The 24,794-nt window shown below is 41.1% G+C and overlaps 1 protein-coding gene across 2 annotated transcripts in view; it reads left to right on the forward strand.

Annotated features, from left to right (window-relative positions):
• SDCCAG8 (SHH signaling and ciliogenesis regulator SDCCAG8) overlaps positions 1-24,794 on the forward strand; it is a gene marked incomplete at its 5' end in the record, with an annotated part of 90,900 nt that overhangs the window by 9,820 nt on the left and 56,286 nt on the right. For both annotated transcript variants that reach the window (XM_083496842.1, XM_083496841.1), the window contains 7 exons: positions 677-741; positions 3,399-3,587; positions 5,190-5,328; positions 9,257-9,409; positions 9,991-10,125; positions 13,011-13,127; positions 22,744-22,886. In XM_083496842.1, coding sequence (XP_083352968.1) covers positions 677-741; positions 3,399-3,587; positions 5,190-5,328; positions 9,257-9,409; positions 9,991-10,125; positions 13,011-13,127; positions 22,744-22,886 — 941 coding nt within the window. The remainder of the gene's footprint in view (positions 1-676; positions 742-3,398; positions 3,588-5,189; positions 5,329-9,256; positions 9,410-9,990; positions 10,126-13,010; positions 13,128-22,743; positions 22,887-24,794) is intronic.

Consider the following 24,794-nt stretch of genomic DNA (forward strand, 5'->3'; position numbering starts at 1 on the left):
GTGTGATTGGTATGTCAGCTCCCACACATTCCATTATGCCCCTCATGAATATTCATTGCTATACTGCAATTTGCTGCCCACACCCATTGGTGGGGCTGCATAGAATGTATGTGTTCTGTGTTGTTTTCTCCTTCCCCATAGCCATTCCTCCCTACCATCTTTATCTTTACCTTTTTCTATTGTGGGCATGCAGGCATGTAGGAAATACTTGTGTGTGCACTTGACAGAAAGGGAGGTCATGCCAGGTAGAATGGACAGATCCATTTCTGTAGTGACCCCATGGCTATTACTGTGTAAGCTCCTTACTATGATGCAATACAAACAACCTCCTCCTTGCTAGTTTTGGTAGGTCGGCTCTAAAAATGTTTTTGCTGTAGGGTCTAATAGGCTGTAGCCTCTGTTTTTAATCCTGTAGTGTTATGACTGCCTGTGATATATTGATTTGAAATGTTTTTACTAATATTCTGTTATTGTCCTTGTGTTGTTTATATATGTTATATGGTCTTAAATGCTGTAGGTCATGGTAGGAAAATACTATATTTCGGATGGCTGTTAATGTATACAAAATTCATTATAATTTTATTAAATTTTAAAAATAAGTCTTGATTATTATGATCAGATTTCTTGACATGTTACTTGTAGTTAAATAAGCCACTGTATTTATTTTGTTTTAAAGGAAAATCTAAAATGTCTCTATCAAGAACAGACCGAAGCACTTGAAGCTCAGGTCCTTTCCCTAAGGTAAAAAAAAAAATCTTTCTTTTCACTTCAGATTGGTATCTGCCACCTGAGTGAATTTTGTTTTGTTTTCCCTCATTATAGCTAACCAAAGTTCAGCATAATAAAGAAGCAATTATTTTTCCACCTCCACCGTGCTAAGCAGCTGGTCCCTTACCTTTCTCACCTTGATCTTGCCACAGTAATCCATGCGACGGTCACCTCCAGGCTTGATTGTTGTAATTCGCTGTACGCGGGCTGCCCTTGAAACTGACCCAGAAACTCCAGCGGGTGCAGAATGCCACGGCGAGGCTTCTTATGGGGCTCTTGCCATGGGATCATATCCATCCAGTGCTATACCAGCTGCACTGGCCCCCAGTTGAGTACAGGGTTAGGTTTAAGGTGCTGGTTTTAACCTTTAAAGCCCTATATGGCCTAGGACCCTTGTACTTACGGGACCAACTTTCCTGGCATGCCCCATGGAGGACCCTACGGTCCACAAACAATAACATCTTGGAGGTCCTGTGCCTCAAGGAGGTTAGACTGGCCTCGACCAGGGCCAGGGCCTTTTTGGCCCTGACCTGGTGGAACGCTCTTTTGCAGGAGACCAGGGCCCTGCAGGATTTGATATCTTTCTGTAGGGCCTGGCAAGACGGAGCTGTTCCACGAGGCCTTTGGTCGAGGCCCAGTCTGACCCCCCTTTTTTTGTTATAAGACCTAGTATGTAAGTGACCTACCTAACCCTTTGCACTGGCTCATACAAGACCAGCACAAATAGTTGGGCCTGGTGAGCACTCAGTGTTCCCATTCCCTATAGTTATAATCCATGGGCTGCCATCTGATTTTATTCTGCTCCAAATTAGATTTTAAGCTGTATTTTAATCGATTGATTTATGTTTTTATAGTATCATACTTCGATGTTAGCCGCCCTGAGCCTGGTCCTGGCTGGGGAGGGCGGGGTATAAATCATTTTTTATATTCTTATTGCCGTATTTTTTTGTCTATAAGACGTCCCCATGTATAAGACTTTGGGGGGGGGGGACTCCGAGTTAAGAAAATTGGGGGAGATCTATACGTGTATAAGACACCCCCAAATTTTGAACATTATTTTTTAGGGGGGAAACCTAGTCTTATACACTGAAAAATACGGTATTACTACTACTACTACTGTATTTCTGGCACTCCTATAAAACTTGAAATTTGAACTATGTACAGAAATCTTAAAGGCTTGGTGTATGGGGTGTTAGGGGAAGGGTAGCACAACTGGTGGGGGACATGTTGTGCTCCATCTGGGGTAGTTTGTCCACCTTTGGTCCCCACTCTGCACTTAGCTCTCTCACTTATGGCTCTTAAAAGTTGTCAGTTGCGACAGCAGCTACACCTGGGAAGGGCTTCAACTGGCCGGCTAAACCATGTGAGGGTAGCTGATGGGTTTCAAACCCTTGGTGAGTTAGGGTCTTCTCTTGCATGTGAAGACAGGCTCTGGTGAATTGAGCAGACCCAAGACCAATAGTACATCCAGCGCTCAAGAAGGCTTTTGAGGGAAGTGAGGGGCAGATAGTCCTTGTCAACCTGGGAAGGAGGTAACCCATCTAGGAGAAGGAAAACTTTGATCCTAAACCTCTGTGAGATATCTTCGGGAGAAGAAAAGGTTAAGGAGTAAACCCTACACAAATCCAGAATAGAATCTCTAAGGTAGTTGGATGATGCCTTGTACGCCCCCTTCCACCATCTCCTACCGCAAAGCTGGTGGCAAACATAAGCTGGTTCTCTGCTTTCCTTTGGACCACATCAGTGAGGCTGGTGGCGGGGTCCTGTCATATGGGCAGCCCAGGACCTCCATACACATTGCCCAGTCTTGCACCCCAGGGAGGTCACATTAGTGCTGCTAACATACATATGTTGGTCAAATCAGGTTTTTGTTTAAAGCAACACCTGAGAGAGGAAAACCTAACAGCACAACCAGTACAGCTGTATTACCTGTATGTATATTTCACAGTCTACTGTTAGTTATAGCTTGTGATATCACTGGTGATGAATGATTATCACAGGTATTAACACTGAATGGTACCACATACTCCACATTTCTCCTTATGCCTAGAACAATTTTTATTTTGTCTTAATATTTGTTTAATGTGGTGAAATGTGCGTGTCTGTTTGTTTGGGACGAGCCAGGTAATGGGCAACCATGTTGCCCATTCAGAAATGTTTAAGTTATTCATTCCCCCCCATAATAACATTCTGCCATTTCATGAACATTATATATATATATAGAGAGAGAGAGAGGTGCAATGTCAGGGCTGCACAGACTCACTGCTGGGAGTAGTACCAGCAGAACTGTCGCCTCTCTGTTCCCAATAAGCAGCTGCAATGCTGTTGCAGCGGCTGCAAGACCTTTGGCTGTGGGTCTGCTCCTACCAGGTGAGCCACTCCTGCATTTGACTTGTATAGAACTACCAAGAATTAGGAAACAAGAAAGTGGAGTAAACAGGCTTTGCCCTATTGCAGCTACTCTCTCTCCTTTCTATTGTATTGTGTTCATATGTTTTCAAACTACCAATACTAGATCAGTGATGTTAGTCGTGATAAGGGGAACTCTGCTTCTGTTATTCTGCCATATTGATGGTCTTTTATCCACCCTTGTTTCTTGCTTATAGTGTTGTATGTCATTTCCTTTCTAGAAAAGAGTTATCAGAGTCTCAAAAAAAGTGTGAAGATCTGAGTGGAAGATTAAAGCATCAGCATTTGCTCAGTGCAGCAAGTAGTTCCATCAGAGTTGGTGGCCTTTGCCTACAATGTGCACAGCACGAAGCTGTTCTTTCCCAGACACATTCAAATGTCCACATGCAAACCATTGAAAGGCTAACAAAGTAAGTAGCGGGACAGTTAAATCCTGAATTAAAACAAATTATTGCAAGGTGATTTTTTAACAGTGTTTAAGTCATGATTTGGGTGTCATTTGCTGTGAGGTTCTGCACAAACTCCATTAAGTGCAAAATCCATTTTCTCCAAGGTCACCTTTCTTTTCCACCTCTCTCACAACAGTGTGCTTTAGTTGTTTGCTGAAGTCTCGGAGGAGACTTCATGAAGAGAAATTGAAAACTTTGGATAGAATATCGACCAAACACATTTCATGGGTGTTTCTCTTCCTTCTTAGCCCTCTACAAAACCATGTTCCTTGAAGCATAACATAATTGTGCTTTTATTTCTGTGTGGCCAGGTAACTTTTATAGCAAAAGCAGGAGAATTCACTTCAGTACTTTGTTTATGTTGTGTATTGCTTTGCATCTGACTTGAAACCCATTTCCAGGACTTCAAACCACCGTTGTGCTTATCAGTCATAAAACTAGTACGAAAAGGATTTTAGAAGGGTTGCTGGTGAGTTACTTCAGATATCTCTGCTCCACCCTGGGAATGCTGAGCCATTCAGGCTGCCAGACTCGGAGAGCATATTTGTGCGTCTAGGTTTTTATGGTCCCTAAGCTTATTTTTCTTACCTATGGTTCTTTTCTCTCCCTTGATGCAACAAGAAGTATTCATACAACATCTCTAGCGGGTAAGAACCTATTTTACATAAAAAGACCCAGTGTCCATCTGGACACCTAACAAGAAGATGGGAGAGGCATCCTAAATGCAAAGAATCCAAATTGTTAACTTTTTCTGTATACTTTGAGAATCACATTAACATAGGATTGCACCTTGAATGTAATAACTCTATGGTAACCCAAGAGAAAGTTCCATTGAAATAAGTGTGATTTTCCTGTAAACCTAGATAGGATCAGTCTGTCAGTTACTGACCGAGGGCTTGCATGAATAACCATTCACCATCTCTGACATGCATATCTAATAATCTAGGTCAGAACTGTACATTTGAAAATGTGCATGGTAGTATTGCTTTAATCATTGGCAACAAGCATTTTCCTGCTTTGCATGTGTGGCTCATTCCAGTTCTTCCCTCCCCATTAAACATATGCTATACATCACAGAGAATAGTTGATTCCTTAGTTTACATTCTGTATGCATTCCTTTTATATTACTCTCTTTTAAAGTCCTAAAACAGAAGCAATGAAGAATCCTAGACTTCCTGTTCTGTGCTGCAGATTATACAGCCTAGGGAATCTGTTCTAGAGTTGAAAAGATTTTCAACACAGTTGCCTATATTCAATACTGTAGCTTAATGTGGAATCCATTCTTTATCATTGCTATAATCACGATTCTATTTTGCTGGATGCATTGAACTTCATGTACTTTTTTTTCTTGACTGTGTGTGTTTGCTATATTGTGTTCTGGTGGAATGCTACCCAGTTTGCATAAATTGTGATGTACCTGTTACTACTACTCAGCACATCGTGAGAACTCACATCATAATATAAGTTTCAAAACGTTGCTAAAATGAAACACTGATACTCATTTTAAGTGGATTTTATTTCCTTGGTTAATTCATATATTTATTTCCTTTTTTTTAAAAACAGTGAAAGAGATGAGCTAATGGCAGCACTTTCTTCAGTCAGAGTAAACCTAAGTGAAATGCAGCAAAGGGAATCTAACGCTTATGAACAAGTGAAGCACGCTGTACACATGACGGAAGAAGCCAATTTGGAAAGAACTAAGGTAAAATAGCACTACTTTAGGCATGCCTAAGCATATGCTTCTGATTATCCCTTGCTTGGACAAATAGTAGAGAGACAGTTACCTTCAAGTCTACTGTGCTTCTCGGAGATGTCTGGCTAGCTGCTTTACAAATCAGAATGCTGGATTAGGTGGGTCTTTGGTCTGATGTGATAGGGCTGCTCTTGCGGTATTGTTGGGGTTGTGAGCCTTGTTAGATACTAAAGCAGTGACTGACTCTGCTCTCTGGATGTTTCATTATCTCTAACTAGTGCCTGTGCTGGCTGGGACTGATGGGTGTTGGAGCCTACCAATTTCTGGAGGCCCATGAGTTAGCAACCCTTCGCACTATAGCAAGAGAGAGATGCTACTAAATAAAAATCACTGTGCTTCTCTGGCATAGATCAAGTGATATTTCCTTTCTTGCCCATCCTTCAGTGAAGTGTCTGTGTCCCCCCCCCCCTCTATTGCATCTCTCACTCCCCAAATGTTGATTACTACGATACTTCCTTTATGTTTGTTTCCTTTCCTATCCAAATAACATTTTGATATGGAGGGGAAATGGGCATGGTGTATTATAAAAGTTGACTAATTAAACAACTAAGTTTCTTACATCAATATGTTATCTGTGGGGTTGGTGCCCAACAGAATAGAACCAGTCTCAGAAATATATGTCTTGGTTTTCATTCATCTTGAGAATTAAGAAAGAGTGTGTGTTGAGTTGGTTTTGCCTCCCAATGCCATATTTCAGACAGTCTCCACTCATATTCCTTACAGGGCAAGTATTACAGTTTTCTTAGAAATGCTACTCCATTAAGTCCTCTTTGTTCAAATCGGTTTTTATGAACTTTGCTTACTGTTGGTCAGGTTTCTAAGCTTTCAGAATTCATACAAGCAGTGAATAATTTTTATCATCTATTTTAGGGTGCAGTGTGAATAATATTACACAGCTTTAAAAACATTTATGGTAGTGAGTTGTCTTGATAATGAGTGCCATCTGCTGTGTAATTAGTGAATTACCTCTAATTGTGAGAGGTTTATAATCAAACATAACTTTCATGAAGGAGAAGATTATATTGTATAAACGGGAAAATATTTTCCCATACTATGATTTCAAATAAGTTCTGAAAAGAATACAACTGACCTCAGTTTCAAGACTTGTGGTTTGATTGTTTAAAATATTTATAAATCATTCAATGTTTTTAAAATCTCTTAAGTGGTGTGCTATATAAAAATAGTAAACAATAAGTTTAAAACAAAAATGCAACATTGAACAGTATTATTGTTGGCATCCATCTGTCTCCAGAGACAATGGAGTGCACCTCCGGGGTGAAGTCAAACCACTGGAGAATTGCAGCACCTGCTGTGGCTGCAGAGACCAGTAACCCATAACTACTGCCTCCCGCATTGTTTTTGCTGCGTTAGCAGCACTGAAGTGACCTCTCCAGGACACAAACCTGGGCAGTGTGTTTGGAGGTTTTGGGCTGCCCAGACAACAAGACCTCCCCCCCCCCCCTCAGCCTCGCTGATATAGTCCAAAGGAAAGTAGAGTAATATGTTTGGCACCAGCAGGAGTTGCCAGAAGGATTGGACACTATCCAACTGTCTTAGGGAGTCCACTCTGGATTTGTGTAGAGTTTACTCTTAGTATTTTTGTTCCCCGAAAATGTCCTGCAAGGCAGATAGTAAAACAATATAAAAGGATATAAAAACAGGAATTCATGCAAATAAAAACAGGATCTGATCTTATTGGTCAGGGAGAGCCTAGGCAAAAAGATATCTTTAGAAGACTTTGAAGCAACCAATAGTTGCTGCTTCATATACGGCTGGGGGAAGAGCATTGAAGAGTAGAGGGGTCCATTTTCAGGTTAAAGTACTATGACATTCTAGAACATGCAGTACCATGAGTAGAAGTTCCCCAAGTGATCTAAGTAATCTTACATGTCTGTGCAATGGCAGACGGTCTGTTAGGTAACCTCGTCCTGAGCTGTTCAGGGCTTTATATGTTTACAGCAAGGCATTGAACATGGCCCAATGGCTGATTGAGGATTCTGTGCTTTATCAAGGGTTGTATCTAATGCTTCTGTGGCAGCAACATAAGACTTCTCACTCACACAATAGAGCTTCCTGTTGCTATCCTCCAGAGCAGATTTTAGGGGCACACAGGGGGCTACAAGGGGGACAAGATGAAACCCTGTTTCGCAGTGTTCAGAACAACCCTGTGCTATTATTATTTTTTTAAGGCCACATGTAGACAAACACGAAACTGCTGCAGGCAAAGCTCATCAAATTATGTAAACAGTGTTTGAGGATGCCATGTGCAGAATAAGTTGCTTGAGGATTCCATGAAGCAGTACCAGCCAGTGACTCATTTACAGAATTGAATCTGCTTCTGTTCTTCTACTCTGTCTTGGTTAGAATCACATTGTTCATTAAGTGGATCAGTGCCTGCAAAGGAGCTCAGAGTTCCTTTATTTTGAACAATTGTGTACAAGAAGGTATTTTTACCTCTGCACAATAAACTGTAACTACCAAAATTTCCTGTTGTGTGTTGCTTCTAAAAGGATATAGGAGCTCTATTGTCCTTTGCTTTAGGTTACCCTAAAGAGAAGCAAAAATGGGGATTCCCCAGTGGGCATTAGGAACCCCCTCCCAGTGGGTAATGTGTTATTCTTATTGCCTGAAGCGGGGAAAATGTCGCGCCACAGGAAGCTCTGCAAATACCGCTCCCTTGAAGTTTCAATTCATTTCTCTTGCCTTGCTTATATAGTATTTGCCTAGTTCCTGTTCTAGCTTGCTATTTTTCTCTTCTTGCTCATTCTTACTGTTTTTCCTTACGGTTTAAAAGAAGCTAAGAAATACCTGCCTTCCCATTTAATAATTACAGTCGTACCTTGGTTCTCAAACAGAATGCGTTTGAAAACCAAGACGTAGCTTCTTACTGGCTTCAGGAGCAGCGTTCTGCAGCCATTCAGAAGCCACAGAAACCGCACTGGATGTTTGGCTTCTGAAAATCGTTCGAAAACCAAAACACTCACTTCCAGTTTTCGATCGTTCAGTAGCCAAACTGTACGAGTTCCAAGGTGTTTGACAACCAAGGTACGACTGTATTTTAGAAATGCTTGTTTTTACAAGAATGCTAGTGTCACAAAAGAAAATAAGATTTGCTTGTCAAGACTACAACTTCACTAAACTTGCTCTGAGATTGTAACCAGGCTTATGCTCTTAAGAAAGCATTGGGTAAGAGTACAGCAATTACATTTATGCTCAGAAAGTAAGTTTCTGAGGCTGCAATCCTGTAAACGTTTACCCAGATGTAAGTCTCATAAAAATCAGTGGAACTTATACCTGAGTAGACATGCGAGTCTAGTTTTCATTGCATGCTTTGAGTGAGATGTACAGTAGTACCTCCAGTTACGTAACTCTCTGGTTACATAAACTTCAGGATGCAAAAGCAGCAAACCCAGAAATATTTGACCGGGTTTCGCCACGCACACATGCACAGAAGCAGTTTTGAGGTTGCAGAAAATTTGGGATCCGACTGTACCTCCGGAACGGATCCTATCCACAATTGGAGGTACCACTGTACTCTGAAATTCACAGTGAATGTTAGCATACTTGCAGCAAAATCCTGTTAAGCATATAGTCCAGTACTGATCTAATTCTGTTTGGCAGTCATAGTGATTGGATCTCTCTTATGGTCCAGTTTTGAGCAACAAGTGGTTCTTGGGGAAGATTTACAAAAGTTATATCTATTCTTCAAATATACTATGCATCTCTATATAGCCATATATTAACTTATTTAATAGGACAATGTTTAATCTAGAATTTTTGCTTGTCACTTCTACTTTTTCAGATTTAAATCTTGTCTTGTTCTAGTTTAAAAAATGAGCTATTAATTTCAATCTTTAAAATATGACCATTTCCACAGGCTCTAGTCCAATGTGAACAACTTAAGAAGGAGATGGAGAGAAAGAGAGAGCGTCTTGAAAGGGAATTAGCAATACAAATAGATAAGAGGACTGAAGAGCGAGAAGCAGTTCGTGAAGAAATGAAGAAAGAAAAAGAGAACTTGTCATCGTTGGTATTTTAAACATTTTCTGTATAAGCATTTTGGACTGTAAACATTTATGCATTCTGCTCTGCTGAAAGGCAGCAATATTTTGGACCTTTTTTGCCTTGTTTCATCCCACCCCCACCCCCATTAAAACTTCATAGCTAGTTTTTAAAGGGTGGGGAATCAATATTGTGTGATCTTCACAATCAGGATCAGCAGAACATAGCTGACTTCTCCTGACAAGCATGTGGTTGTCTGGTGGAAGCGGGGAAGCAGCAGTCACTTTACACTTAATTTTCACACTAGTCCAAAAATATTAGTGATCCCTGACGTGGACTATCTCTATTTATCATGGTGCACATGTTTCCTCTATATTTCAGCAAATAAAATGTGTGTGAAGCAGCCCGGAAGTAACACATTTTCTGCATTTGCAAGAGTTTATGTATTGTCATTGTAAACTCTAGGTTTTGGGCTTCTTCTACCTTTTAAATAACAGTGCATTGACCTTCAGCAGTCTATGAAAGCAGTGTATTTACCATTTGAAACATAACAATTTTTAGCTTTGTGCTATCATTTTACTTGTTAATTAAGGTTTTGCTTTGTTTCAGGTTATGTCTTTATCTCAGAATGTGGCTAGCTTGGAGGGTCAGGTTGACAGGATTACAAGGGAGAAGATCTCTTTAGCCAATCAGCTGGAAGAAGCTCAGAAACAAAATGCTTGTCATGATATTGAGATAAATAAGGTAGAAACGCATTATGAAAACAAAGTAATCAACTGACATTGATATAAATAGAGAGTGGTTATTGATACAAATAGAGAGTGGTTTGATGCCTTGTACATTATGCAAGCTAATTGGGCACACTTTTATGATTTAACTGTCGCAGCACTCTTTGGATAGGGTCTTCGTTCACAAAATATGCATATGTATATTGATAAATCCTTTGTGGTACAGTCATACCTCGGGTTGCAATGACCAGTGCCAACCAAGAGCTGCTTGTAGAAGGCAGCTTCCTTCTGTCCTATGCATAGCTGTCAACGTTTTCCTTTTTTTAAGGGAAATTCCCTTATTCTGAATAGGATTCATCACAAGAAAAGAGAAAAGTTGACAGCTATGTTACAGACGCTTCAGGTTGTATGATTTCAGGCTGCGCACCGCGCCGAACCCGGAAGTACTGGAATGGATCACTTTTGGGTTTTTGCACATGCGCAGAAGCACTGAATCGTGACCCGCGTGTGCGCAGACATGGCGCTGTGGGTTGCGAACGTGCTTCCCTTATGGATCACGTTCACAACCCAAGTGTCCACTGTGCTTTTTATTCTTTTATTAATTAGAAGACAGTCCCTCAGGTTCTGATCTAATTCTAGTGACAGTTTCCCATTTCTACATGTGGGAATGGGAGACCTGAATGTTTTATTCTTTATTCCATAAGCTACTCACAGAATGTGTTAGAATCATATAATTGTAGAGGTGGAAGTGGTCCCAAGTGTCATATAGTCCACACCCCTGCAATGCAGGAATCCATGACAGATGGCCATCTAACCTCTGCTCAAAAACCTCCCAAGTGAGACTGTGTTGATAGGGAGCAATCAAATATGGTCAATAAATAAACTTTGTGGAGAATAGCTATTTCTTAATAGACTCCATATTAATTACACAAATTGGTCCATGTACTATGTGACAGTAGATCATTGCTGTGAATGCAGAAGGTGGAAATAGTCTTGTTTATAAAGCTAAAATAAAGATTTACGCTTGACCTATCAATCAGCAGATCATTCGTACAGGGCAGGGGGGAGGAGTATGTGTGCTAGTATACCGTATTTTTCGCCCTATAGGATGCACCGTCCCATAAGGCGCACCTAGTTTTTTGGGGGGGGAATAAAGGGGGAAAAAATATTTCCCCCCAAGGCGCGGGGCTGGGGCGGGGGAGGCCCGAGCTTCCCCCGACCCCAGCCCCCAAACAGGCAGCTCTCTGTAAGCCGTGGGAGCCCAGCGCTGGCTCCCGCTGCTTACGGAGAGGTCCGCGAAGCCTGGACGCGCTGATCTCAGCGCGCACAGGCTTCGGCATGCAGGCAACTCTCTGCAAGCAGCGGGAGCGCTCCCGCTGCTTGCGGAGAGGTCCGCGAAGCCTGGAGAGTGAGAGGGGTCGTGCGCACCGACCCCTCTCGCTCTCCAGGCTTCAGCGAAAGCCTGCATTCGCCCCATAGGACGCACACACATTTCCCCTTCATTTTTGGAGGGGAAAAAGTGCGTCCTATAGGGCGACAAATACGGTAATTTTTTAAAACTGGTGTCAGAGATACTGTATTGTGCATGTAGGCATAATTTACACAGACACTTTCCACATGGCAATCATATTAGAAATAATGGGTGATATCCAGCCAAGTCATATGGGAATAGACTCACTGAAATCAATAGAACAATTACATTGATTTAAATTGGTCTACTCCAAGTATGATTAAGTTAGATATCACCCAGTGGTACTAGAAAAAAAATATGTTGATGTTTGAATACTTGTACAACGCAGTATTTCCCACAGTTAGGAGCAACTCAAATATAAAGCCTAAATGTAAGGGGGGAGGGTTGAGTTGTAACACTTGGGAGGTATTTGTGCCCCATGAAAAGTAAAGGTAAAGGGACCCCTGACCATTAGGTCCAGTCGTGACCGACTCTGGGGCTGCGGCGCTCATCTCGCTTTATTGGCCGAGGGAGCCGGCGTACAACTTCCGGGTCATGTGGCCAACATGACTAAACCGCTTCTGCCAAACCAGAGCAGCGCACTGAAACGCCATTTACCTTCCCGCTATTTATCTACTTGCACTTTGACATGCTTTAGAATTGCTAGGTTGGCAGGAGCAGGGACCGAGCAACGGGAGCTCACCCCGTCGTGGGGATTCAAACCGCCGACCTTCTGATCAGCAAATCCTAGGCTCTGTGGTTTAACCCACAGCGCCACCCATGTCCCTTCCATGAAAAGTGCCCTGTTTCAATTATTTCAGAGTAGAGACTTCATGGACATGAATATATTGTAGCTTGTATTGAGGTGAGTGGGGAGGAAATGTGTTCATATTGCCAATTCTGCAGGGACAGCACTTGCTTTCTTGCTGTGCTGCACAGTAATGAAACTACTGCAGGACAGCAATGAAGAGATGTCATTTCTGTTGCCTCAGTAATGGAATGTGTGTCCCTCTCTTTCCCACTGGCACCCACTAAAAAGGAGGAAATGCAGCTTTGTTGTGTTCTGCAATGCCACCACTTAGCTGAATATGATTGGCTATGTGATAGTGACAACATCACATCCAACATGTGATCCCCTATTTGCTGGGATCATCTGGATTGATAAAATACAGAAAGAAATTGGCTCAAAGCAGTAGCAAATAGGGGAAACAGTAGCTGCGAGCAGTTGTGAACAGCCATGAAAAAGCATAGGATTAGGAGGCTTTTAACCATGTAGGCTGGTGAGTTTGCACCACTTTTACTTTGAAAATATAAGTCTGACTTAGCCCTAAAATAAACTACTAAAAAATAGATTTTGAAGATAACCAGCAGAGGGCATCAAAAGCTCTCCTTGTAAATAAATACTGCTCTGTATCTTGAAACTACACACTGTTATCTATTCAATCTAACAGGTGTGTGGAGAAGTACGCTATCAGTTGAATCATGCCAAAATGAAGAAGGATGAGGCAGAAAAGGAACACAGAGAGTATAGAATAAAAACTGCAAGGGAACTTGAAATTAAAAACCAGGTAAGAGACCATGATCAAGCTGTTGTTAGAAACTTGAATGTGTTTATTTTTCCAGTAGTGATAACTAGTTGTTATAGGTTCTAAATGGCAAGAAACCAACTATTCCTAATAAAGAAATTGTATTTTTTTCCAGAGAGTTTTTATCCTAAGAAAGTTGTAGGTATAAATAGCAATGCAGTACTTAAAATATTCCATCGTAAGCCATGTGTTAACCAACATGCTCTGTGTATATATTATGTAATATCAATTTATATACATTTGTTTGTGGTCCATCAAAAGTTAAGACACAGTAACCACTGTGTTAACAACACTGTTTTTAAAAACACAAGTTAAAATACATATTCTGTTCTGTCTTGCCTTTCTAAAAACTTATTTTTATTAATTAGAAATTTATAAGAAATCCAAAAATAAGTTACTGCTCATGTAATACAGTGGTACCTCGGGTTACATTCGCTTCAGGTTACGTACGCTTCAGGTTACAGACTCCACTAACGCAGAAATGGTACCTCGGGTTAAGAACTTTGCTTCAGGATGAGAACAGAAATCGTGCTTCAGCAGCGCGGCAGCAGCAGAAGGCCCCATTAGCTAAAGTGGTGCTTCAGGTTAAGAACAGTTTCAGGTTAAGAACAGACCTCTGGAACGAATTAAGTACTTAACCCGAGGTACCACTGTATTGGCAATTTGTAGGCTTACTACTTGGTTGTGTCTTTCAGACTAGGGAATGTAACACTGGGTACCTGTTAGAATGCATTCCTTATTAGTAAGCGTTTAATATTGGGATAAACCACTACTAAATTAGGAAACCGGACATGTTTATACTGAATCCTCTGAAATCCCTTGTTATACTTTGCCTTTCTGCCAGTTTCAATTTTCACTGGCAGCACTACAGAGCTTTGTATTAAATCCCTGTTCTCATTAAAATGCACATATATGTTATGGAACATGTAGTGCTGTGAATTGAAACTGCTCTGTTGCCAATAAATAGCCATTAAAATATTATTCAATACAGGAATGGTGTGACTTAACATTTTTGTAGAGTTTGTGAAAGGAAGCTAATCGAGAGATGGCAGCTCTCAACACTATCCAGTTCTGTTCTAGAGGGTCCTTCAACCTCCAATGTGTGGATGCCCCTTGTGTATGTGGAAGTGTTTTCTGTTAAGTCAAATCCACCACTAGATACAGCTTCTTTAAATCATTTGGTTATCTTCTGTCAGTACAGGTGCCTTCAAAGTTTTTTGTAATCTTTTTAAGGCCTACAGAGGCTTAAAACAATTTGATATTAACTTGGGAGATAGTGCAGCTATATGAATTTGTATACTAATGAATTGAGAAGTATGAGCAAGAACATTTTGCGTGGCTCATAAACATGCTGACAAACTTTTGAGCTAATGGTAAAATACCAATTTGGAACTGGAACCAGTATTATTTCCCTATAGCACGCAGTCTCTGCAGACTGCTCTGTGTTGTCTGTTGGAAGCAGGGCATGGTGCAATGTGAGAACTGCATTCCTACAATCTGCTCCCAGAGTAAACAAAGGAGTAGGGCCTAAGCCCACCAGGACATGTATGAATCTGCCTCAGAAGTGATTATGATGTCCAGAAGTTTGCTGTGATTCTAGTGTGGGAGTAATAATGACTTTAGGGAAGGGCCATAGTTTAGTCATTGAATAGATGCTCTGTGTGCAAAGTGTCCCAGGTCCAATCGCTGGGATCTCCAGATGTAACTGGGTCTGAAATCCTGGAGAACTGCTTCCCATCTTCTCAGACAATACTGAGCTAAATAGACCGATAGCTTGGCATAGTATAAGACAGCTTTCTACATCTGCAGCTTATGGAGAACATAGCATCCTAATGCAACAATAGATTGGGGGCTATAAGCCAATAACATAGCTGGAGCCAGTAGCAGGCATGGCAGGCATATACACAGACAAACAAAAGAGATTCCTTTTTGCAGCAGAGAAGGGCAGACTACTTATTACCCTTTCAAGGAAAATGAAGAAGGGGAGCACAATTGTCCTGAACTCTTGGCCTACCTGGTGGCAAGTATGTATGCAAGTCCCCAGTCCAGGGTAAATCCACATGTCCAAAGTCCAGAACAAAGCAGTCTCAGAGATCCTGGAACACCCAAGCCAAGGTTCATCAACATGGGCAGACACAGCACCTCAGCTCTGCTGCCCTTTTATACTTTGTCTGCTGATTGCAGCATCTGGCCTTGATGAGGCATGCGACCCTCACCTGCTCCAAGCCTACTCCAGCTCTGGTGATAAGTTCTGTTTCTCTGGTTCCTATGCACTGAGCTCCATCCCCTTGCCATCCTCCGTCACCCTGTGAGTACTTCATACACCAACCTCTCCTTCCCCATCCCCAGCTTGCGCCAGTATGTCCCAGCCCCAGCTACACTCCTCACTGGGATCCTCTTCCTCCTGTTCCTCTTCCCCATTGCCTACCAGTTCATGAGAACAGTTTACATGGAGAGGAATGTGCACAGGGGTGAGTCTTCCCATAGCCTCCCTCCCTTGCAGTGGTGCCCCCTCAGTTCCCAGGCAACTAATTTTGGTGACTGGTCACATGTAGGCCATAGAAGAAGAGGCTATGGGATCACAAAATGGTGCAAATATGGAAGACTTTAGGTATAAGCAGCCAAACAAGTGTCAGGAACCTCCCTTTCCTGGAAAAAGAAAGAAAGCCAAATGCCCTAACATTATTAAGTCTGTAGTGGAGAGCCCAACCTACAGGGAAAATGAAATGTTCTGCCACTTCTGGATCTTGCCGCTTCTATGATCAGATTTGCATAGTAGAGACTGGCCTAGAGAATTCAGACACGTATTGCTGTAAGCAGTTGAAAGATAAGAAGCTGAATGAGCTCCAGTTCGTGTGTTGCCTGTTGTTGGTGTTGTAAATTAGCACTAGAAAATAAATCAGAATTCATTGATAATTGTACTGGTTTTCCCCCTGATAATTGTACTGGTTTTATGGCATACAGCATAGAAAAGAGTAAATGCATATACAAAACACCTCATAGGAGTACTGGTTGCTAAACACTGCCCCAGGCTAGTGGAGATTGACATGTAATGTCATTTGCATGGAAACAGCAGCTACCAATTTAAAATAAAACAATGAATGAGAAGAAGTTAGCAAATTAGCAGCAGCCAAGGGGGAGACCGGTTCAGATTCCAGTAGGAGAAGCAGGGTTCAAAACCAGAAGGCAGGCAGGAGCTTGGAAATGACTCCTGGTTGTGATCAAAGAAAGCATTGTAAGAGGTGGGTAAATGGGAAAAAATAACAAAAGGAAGGCAAACAGGCAGTTCCTGCCCATCTCCATTACCCCAAAGGAAGTTGCACCCCTCCCCCCAGTCCCCATCATGGTCCCAGACTCAAAGGGCCAAGGTTGGGAGGTCCATTACCTGTCAGTACCATTGTTTATTGGTGGTGGTGGTGATTGTTTTAATGTCCCCTTGTGCCCAGTGCAACCACTGCTGTGCACATGAGGTTGGGTGGGCAAGCAGGAACTGTTGGTTGGCTCTGTTATCTCTTGGAAGGAAATAAAACGGAAGGAGTCATTGGCCCAGCGGCGGGGTTCCTCTCATCCTGCAAAAATATATTAAATTAATAAATTGATCTTTACATAAACATTGGTTTAACTTGGTGAGTAAAAGCTCATTTTCTGGGAAACTCCTTTCTGAACCAATTCCATGGAATGTAAGGTAACCTCTCCTCCAGCAGAAAAGATTCAGACACAGTGGAGAGACGTGTCCCTAGTTACTTGAGCTAACATGCCGTCTGCTCGCCGTAATTTGTGTTTCAGAAGGGCTTACTCCCTGAACATGGAACTAGACTGCGGACTTGTATAGAGACACTTGTCCTCAGCAGACATTATATCAGTGGCTACTAGTCATAATAGCTATATTACCTCCAGTGTCAAAAAATGCATGGCTCTGGATACTAGCTGTTGCAGCTCATGTGCTGTTTGTGGCCTTCCCATGAGAATCTATTTGGCCACTGTGAGAACAGAATGTGTAATTGCACTTGCTCTTTGCCTTACCCCAGCTAGGGTGTCAAACAAACTTCTTTGAGACCTCCCCATTTCTTCAGCTATGGGGGTGGGAACCAGACTGATAGCAATGAACTGGCCCAGTCAAGACAGTACTCTGATGGTATGCATTTTACTTAGTTTTGAGATTCTATATTCCACCATTAAAATATTTTCCCCAAGGGGGCCGTACAGTAATGATGGCAACAAAAGTAATAAACTGGTTGGAACTGGAGGCCACAAGACGAGCACTAAAGCACTTTGTACCAATACTGTGACAAAAGCACATAGTGATAAGGGCAGGCAGTATCACAACAAGAAAGCATGTAATCTGCCTAGGCAGATCAAAAATATGAGCTCTTCAAGTGGAAGGAAAGACAACCTCAGCTCCCTTGTAGTGGAGTATGTCCGGGGACTCAATGACATATAAGCAAGACTGGCTGACCCAAGAGACTCTGATGCCCATGGAATGACAACTGTCATGGACTGGCAGGATGCAGAGGCGTGGTGGGGGGCACCAGCTGGGGAACCCCCAGGGGAAGAAGGCTCAGAGCCAGGTGATTGGTGGTGGGACAATGAATGGTCAGAGGGAGAAGAGGGAGCCTAACAGACTACACTATGACAAAGTTTGGCCTTGTCATCAGTATTAGTCACCATTGCATCAGCAAGACTTGTAGCTGAACTTGGACCACTTTCTATCACAAGGAACTTTTGAACTTTTTCACGGACAGAAAGATTTAGTATTACCAACCTCCTGTTCTGACCTTAAAAGCAACTGCCTGAACGTGCAGGATACCTTCTAGTCATGCATAGGACTCAAAAGTGTACAAGGCAAGAACTAAGCCTTTTTGCAAAACATAGAATCTGTGTTCACATAATTTCACTCTACTTCTATGGGCCAAAAGGCATCAGTGACCATCATGGCCTGGTGGCTCACACCCTTTATTTCATTAGTTTACGCCTCCCTAAAATTGGTCCTTCCTGAAGGCATAGTTGCCCATCTTATCTGGTCAGCGATTTACCAATGTTCGTTTACAGATGGTATGCAGGACAGCAACTGGGACCCACCCAATCTCTTTCACTAAACACTATAGCATGAATTCACTGTATATGCATCCTTGGAGGCAGCCTTTGGCAGGCACATTCTCCAACAAGTGCTTCAGAGCAATTAGTCACCTATCTTCCACCCAGGAATTAATAAGGTTGGCTTTTGAACATCCCACTTGGTGATGTCCTTGTGCCTACTTGAGAAGGTTCTGAAAGGTGTTTCTGAAGGGACACTAGGACACTACCCAAGTCCATCCTATGCAGGCTATTATTTCTTCCCCAGTTAGTTGCTATAGATTCAACTGCAGGTATCAGGAGTCTGTCATGTCACTATACTGTTTCCCTTCACTTGGTTGTTTCCTTTTCCTTATGCTCTCAGAATGTATGGAAGCCCGTATTCCTTTCTGTGCTCCATCAGAAGGCAAATTGCCAATGAAAGGGAGGGGGGAATTGGAAATCCTCTTGGCGTAATGACGGTTTTTTCCAGCCTTCAAGCGATTGGTGGATGACAACCCACTTGGTGGTATCCCAGTTTCTTTTCCACCGTGCCTTCATTCTTTAATTATCTGTTGCCTCCTTCAGTGGGTGGAATGTTTTAGTCCTGCCTTTTTTTATAAAGATGAATGTGTTTTTCGCTTTTATTCAGTTTTAGTTCTATGTTGGTTTTAATGTACATGCTATTTTTTGTAAGTCATTTTGAGTTACTTTTTGTTTAAAAAGCAACAAATTCAGTTAATAATAACAATACACTTAATTCAATAAATAATAACAACACTCCACTCTACAGGAAGCCTGGTAAGGCAGGTGCAATTGATATAGCCTACAATTACCGTATTTTTCGCTCTATAACACGCACCTGACCATAACACGCACATCGTTTTTAGAGGAGGAAAACAAGGGAAAAAATATTCTGAATGAAACAGTGGACGTATCATTTTTGTGCTTCATGCTGTGGCCACAGACATGTGATCTGATGGTGAATTTGGGGTGACCCAATGCAGAAATCCTGAGAATCCCTGTGGATCCATGCTTTGTAACCACGTTTTTGCACCATTGCAGCCCCAGGCAACAGTGGGTGCGTGATTTTTTTTGGGGGGGGGGACAGGCTGTAGCCATGGACATGCTATGTGCTCTGATGGTGAATTTTGGCTGACCCAATGCAAAGATCCTGAGGATCCATGTGGATCCATGCTTTGTAACCACGTTTTTGCACCATTGCAGCCCCAGGCAACAATGGGTGTGTGATTTTGGGGGGGCAGGCTGTAGCCATGGACATGCTGTGTGCTCTGATGGTGAATTTGGGGTGACCCAATGCAAAGATCCTGAGGATCCATGTGGATCCATGCTTTGTAACCACATTTTAAGTGGGGAGGGAAGGAAAAACACAGAAGGCTAAGAATGCAGGAGAGGGCTATAACGTGAGGAAAGGAAGGCAAAAGTTTCCCCCCACCCACCCACCCAAGCCAGCCAGCGTGCGCTCTCTCTCTCTCTCTCTCCCTCCCACCAGCATGACAGAAGAAAGCATTTTATCTGCATTAAGAACTATTTAGCAGCGAAACCTAAGCTTTGCCATCCCTTAAGAGGTACAGACACTGTAATCTTCCAGATCGCATGAATTTACAGGCAAAACACTGTTTAAGGATTTCATCCTTTTAAATGGAAGAAAGCATATTTGAATGCTGTGTGTCTCCAAAAACAAAAAGTAGGAAGTCAAATCAGAATTTTAAGCCGAACCTGTAATCTCTCTTCCCTTTACAAACATTGTTCCCTCCAGAGCAGGGACAGGATAGAGCGACGCTCTGCTCTCCTCTCTACTTGCCTGGAGGGGAGGGGCTTTCCCTGCTCTTTGTTCGGACGCTCTGCTTTCCTCTCTACTTGCCTGGAGGGGAGGGGCTTTCCCTGCTCTTTGTTCCGTTTGAGCAAACACAGCAACGAAACAGAGCAGGGTGGGCAGTAAGACCCTGAGGCAGAATGAAGGAAAACTGCCACTTCCTGTCTCACGGAGCTCCCTTCTCCCTGAAGCGCGGTTTGATTTTTGCCTCATTTTTCGGCTCCAGGGAGCACACGTTCGCTCCATAACACGCACAGACATTTCCCCTTCCTTTTTAGGAGCAAAAATCTGCGTGTTATAGAGCGAAAAATACGGTACTCCCTTCTCCACAACCCTCAGACCAATACTGGTACTGCACTTCATATGGATGCAACTGGTATAGATCAATTCCTTTTGCCTTGTCCTCTCAAGTCTTGCTTATACAGGTCAACTTACCCCGGCCAGTTTGATCCTCACCTGCTGTATTGGTTACCACTGCCTCCACCCAAAGGAACAAACCCTTATAAGAATATAAGACAACAGACTTTGGATGCTGTGTGGCTGTTATTATGTAGAAAAGAAAAAAACAACAGAATTTGCCCTGGCAAGATTTAACAAAAATGTATTGTGTGTGTAGTGCTTGTAAGCATGCATAGAATTAGGTTATTAAATTGAAATTTTCCATTTATTATTTAGATACATAGTGACTGAAAACGTATTTAATTTGAAAATAGGTAAACACTTTATATGACATAGGAGGCTTTATATAACATAATGAATAAGTACATTATATAACATAATGAATAAGTACATAATTTTGTGACGTAAAAATGCATTGCTTATTTTACATCTTAATTCTCACAGTCTTGTTAAGCTGCCTTAGAATTACACTAATATTCTTAGTGTTTTATACATATATCACAAAATTTGTATTTTTATTAAACTAAGGTTTCAATATATAATTTTTCTGCACTAATCAGATCCGACAAAAATATACAGTAAGCAACAGTTGATAGTAGTTGCTGGGAAAACCAGTGTTCTCAATGAACTGAAGTGTTCATGTTCTTCTATTGATAGGGCCATAAATATTTATAATCTGAGTGGGGTTAAATGGGCTTAATTCTTTTCTGGGTTATGATCACTGTTAAAAGCAACCATAACTGATAACCACTTAGTGATGTGGGCTGCAAAAGGTGGTGAATTGTCTAACATTGCCTCCCTATCCCTTCTGCTGATAGGAACCCCTGCTCAATCAAAGAGTCTTCCAACAGGAGAAGAGCACCACTGGATGTAACCCACTTAATATTTCTACTATAAGAGGGTGCCACTCCACCAGGCTACAGCAAAGGGGGGAATGGAGGCAGGGCACTCCATCAACTGTTGATAAATCAGTTTGTGCTTTCCTTGTCCATCAACTATCCTTCAGCACTGGCTACTCTATATCAGGCTGCAGTAGAGGAGACCAGCATTTTTTGGCTCCTCTCAAACTATTTTCATTTAAGTTAACTGAAAGAACTTGGTGGCTAAAAACTGCTGACTTGAGTTTGCTTCCCCACCCCAATCACTCCAGTTTCCTTTAGAGTATAAGCCTAAGAGTCTTGTTTGTTATTGATCTTATGTTATCAGCTCTGGAAACAATTATGGCCAAATAGAAGGGTGAAAATGCTTTAAATGAATAAATAAATTTGCCATAGTTATTCATGTATGTGAGTTGAATATAGAAATTATATTTCCATAGTAATCCAGAATCCTTTTTTAAATATGAAAATTAGTTTAGGATATGGAAAGAACATTAAGTTAGCATTTTAAGTGTAACACATATTTATTTGTTGTTTCTGGGTGAAATTCATTTAAAATCTTTATCTTGGGATCTTGGGCTCAAACTAAATGAGAAGCTGTTTGCTCTCTGTACACAACCAAGATTAGCAGACATAGTATTGCCTTAAATCCCTAAGCTTAAACATCTGGCAGGTAGAGGGAGGCCATTTTCAGCAAAAGTCCTTTTATGTTGGAATATGCTTTTTTGTTGGTCCGACAGAACCTGAGCTGATTTATCTTGAGGGGATGGTATAAAGCCCATCTGTTCGCTTTAAATATTTCCCTTGAGAAAATAATGAGAGCTTATATTTATGCCTATAGTGTAGAATTATGAGGTTGTCTTGGCTTTAGTTGACAGTTGTCAAATTATGTTTGTTTTTTGTTTTAAACAAATGCCTTTTCGATGTGTGTGTGTGTGTGTGTGTGTGTGTGTGAGTGAATGGGTCAGAATGTCAAAGGGGAACTGGGGACGAGGACTGATAGAGTGATAGGTTGATCACTCTATCAACCTAATTTCTACAGCCATAAACTGTTAAAAAAGTCCTTGATATACTTAATAGATTCTTATTTAATTTAATTACCCTAATAAGAATATGGTAATTGTGTTGGAATGTTAATAGGCTTATTTTCTATGCATGACTGCTGATACTGCTGCATTTATCTGCCTATTACAGGTAGTTATATAAGTTTGGGGGAGTTTATCTAAAGCTAGTAGCACTGAATAATAAATAATGAAATTAGTAGCTCAGTCTTTCTCGTTCTCATTTCAATTTCTGTTGTAGGCATGATTTTCTTTAAAGTGCCCTTTGATTATTTTTTTTGTTATAGAATGTATGTATGTACAATGTTTGTGATGTATATAACTTCCCTTATTGTTATAATTGAATTTGCTGTGCTCTGTGTGCTTTTAAGGAAATAGAGAAATTGCAAGTGGAGCTCAATGAATATAAACTGCGTTTGGAGCAAGCACTGCAGGATACAGCAAGAGCTAAGGAAGAATGTCTGAAACAAACAGAATTGCTGGGTAAAGCTGAGCACCAACTGCACCTCACCAGGTACCCCTTATCGTATATGGCCTTAGCACCAATTTCAATTTTATACTGCAAATTTTTGCCAGCAGCTTATCCACAGTTGTTAGAGATTGATTCAGTGCACAGCTTTCAGGCATATTAGAAGTGAAGATGTACTGAGCCAAACATTCAGACGAGATGAAGCGTGGCAGGGATTTAGTGATAACAAATCTATTCATCCAGAGTATTCTTTCTGTTCATCTAAAGTATTCTTCAAACAATCACGGTGTTAAATGTCATCTTAGAACAATTTGTAGTCAGTAAAAGTTATATACACCCAATTGTTCTTTCAAGATTCTTTGATGCAGTTGCTTTAAGGAACAATTGAGATTATATAGCACATTGCTCTCCAGTTCCTTATTGATATGTAAAAGCTGAAAATAGCTATCACTTTCCTAGTTACTGATTATAGTTAGATGCATGCATGGTCTTCAGAGAAAATTGATGATCATGCATAAAACAGTCAATTCTATGCCAAAAATGTTTGTGTGGTAGACAAGAAACTAACTACACACACAAAAACTTTCTGAAGTTTGTGCATTTTTCTCTTAACAGTAGCCCCATTACTCTTAACACCTGTCTGCTCCCACTGAGCTTGATTAATTTAACACCTCAAACTCATTACTGTTTCGTTTTTTTAATCTATAGCATGAACTGCTTTCTGGAATGGAAGTCAAGATTTAAAAGTATGCCAGAAAGCATTTAGATTTGTAGTATTAGTTGGGTCGAGTACATGTATTGTATGTGCATACAGACTCGCACAATGGATATGAATATGGGAGATTATAGTATGCTTCTTAAATGATCACACCATCCTCTTTTTTTTTTTAAAGAAATGATGTAAATATAGATCATGGGCTAGTAGCAGATGGGAAGAAAAACACCCTTTTTACAGCCTGTATTTAGAGAACAAATATGCTAGAGGTTAATGAACTTGAAAAAAGTTTTGGGTAAGTTGTTAAGACAGCAAAAGTTTTGATTTTGCAGGACTTCTTTTATAATGATTTGTTGTGATAGTTAACCAAATGGTTTACCAATTTCCATCCGAAGGCTAATCATACAAGTTATGAAGCTGTGTGGTGTCTTGGAGAAAATCCAAATTGTAGATAGCTTTTCTGAAAAACTTCCACATTCTTAATAAGGTATACTAAGAGCTTAATTAAGTCAAGCATCCAAATAAGTGATTCACATTAATGATGAGACAATACTACTTCAGGGTTACATAAGCATGTAGTCTGCAGAAAATTGTTTGATTGCAGAAGATGGATGGGTTTAACAGTGATATTCGGCTTTGCTTTCTTATGGCTCAAGAATTGTTATTGTTGCTATCTTACAGCTTTCCAAAGTATAACTTGTCATGACAACATTTCTCCAAGTGATATTTTCCTCATATTCCCTTATCGTTCTCATGTTGGTCTAACAACTAGACTTCCTGATTTGTGATAATGTGAAATGGGTGGGGAACTGCAAAATCCTGGTCTGATGAATCACTCATGACCATCAGTCTTTTGTCATTGTTTGCTTTCCTGCGCTGTGTTTACTTATCAATTACTTTTGTTATGGTTTAGCATCATATGTCAGTGTTATAGTTTTAAATTGTGGTCTTATCCACCTTGAGTCATGAAACGAAGTACAGATTGCATTTGTCTCCCTTTGTGGAGCATTGCTGTTTTGAAATAAGTACGTCATTTTTGTGGGTGGCTTTTCATGTCTGCAGGTGTAGTTGAGTGGCCTATGTTTGGCCCTTCTAACACAGCTGAAGTTTTATTAAAGTTGCACCCATAAAGAAAGTGAGGCTGCTTTTTTCCTCAGGCAGACAATTCAATGGTTAATTTTAAAAACAAAAGGAAGTTTAGGAACATCAAAAGCAACCTTATACTAAGTCAAAACACT

Source organism: Podarcis liolepis, assembly GCF_965112155.1.
Source record: "Podarcis liolepis genome assembly, chromosome: 3".
In the NCBI taxonomy this organism is placed as follows: Eukaryota; Metazoa; Chordata; class Lepidosauria; order Squamata; family Lacertidae; genus Podarcis; species Podarcis liolepis.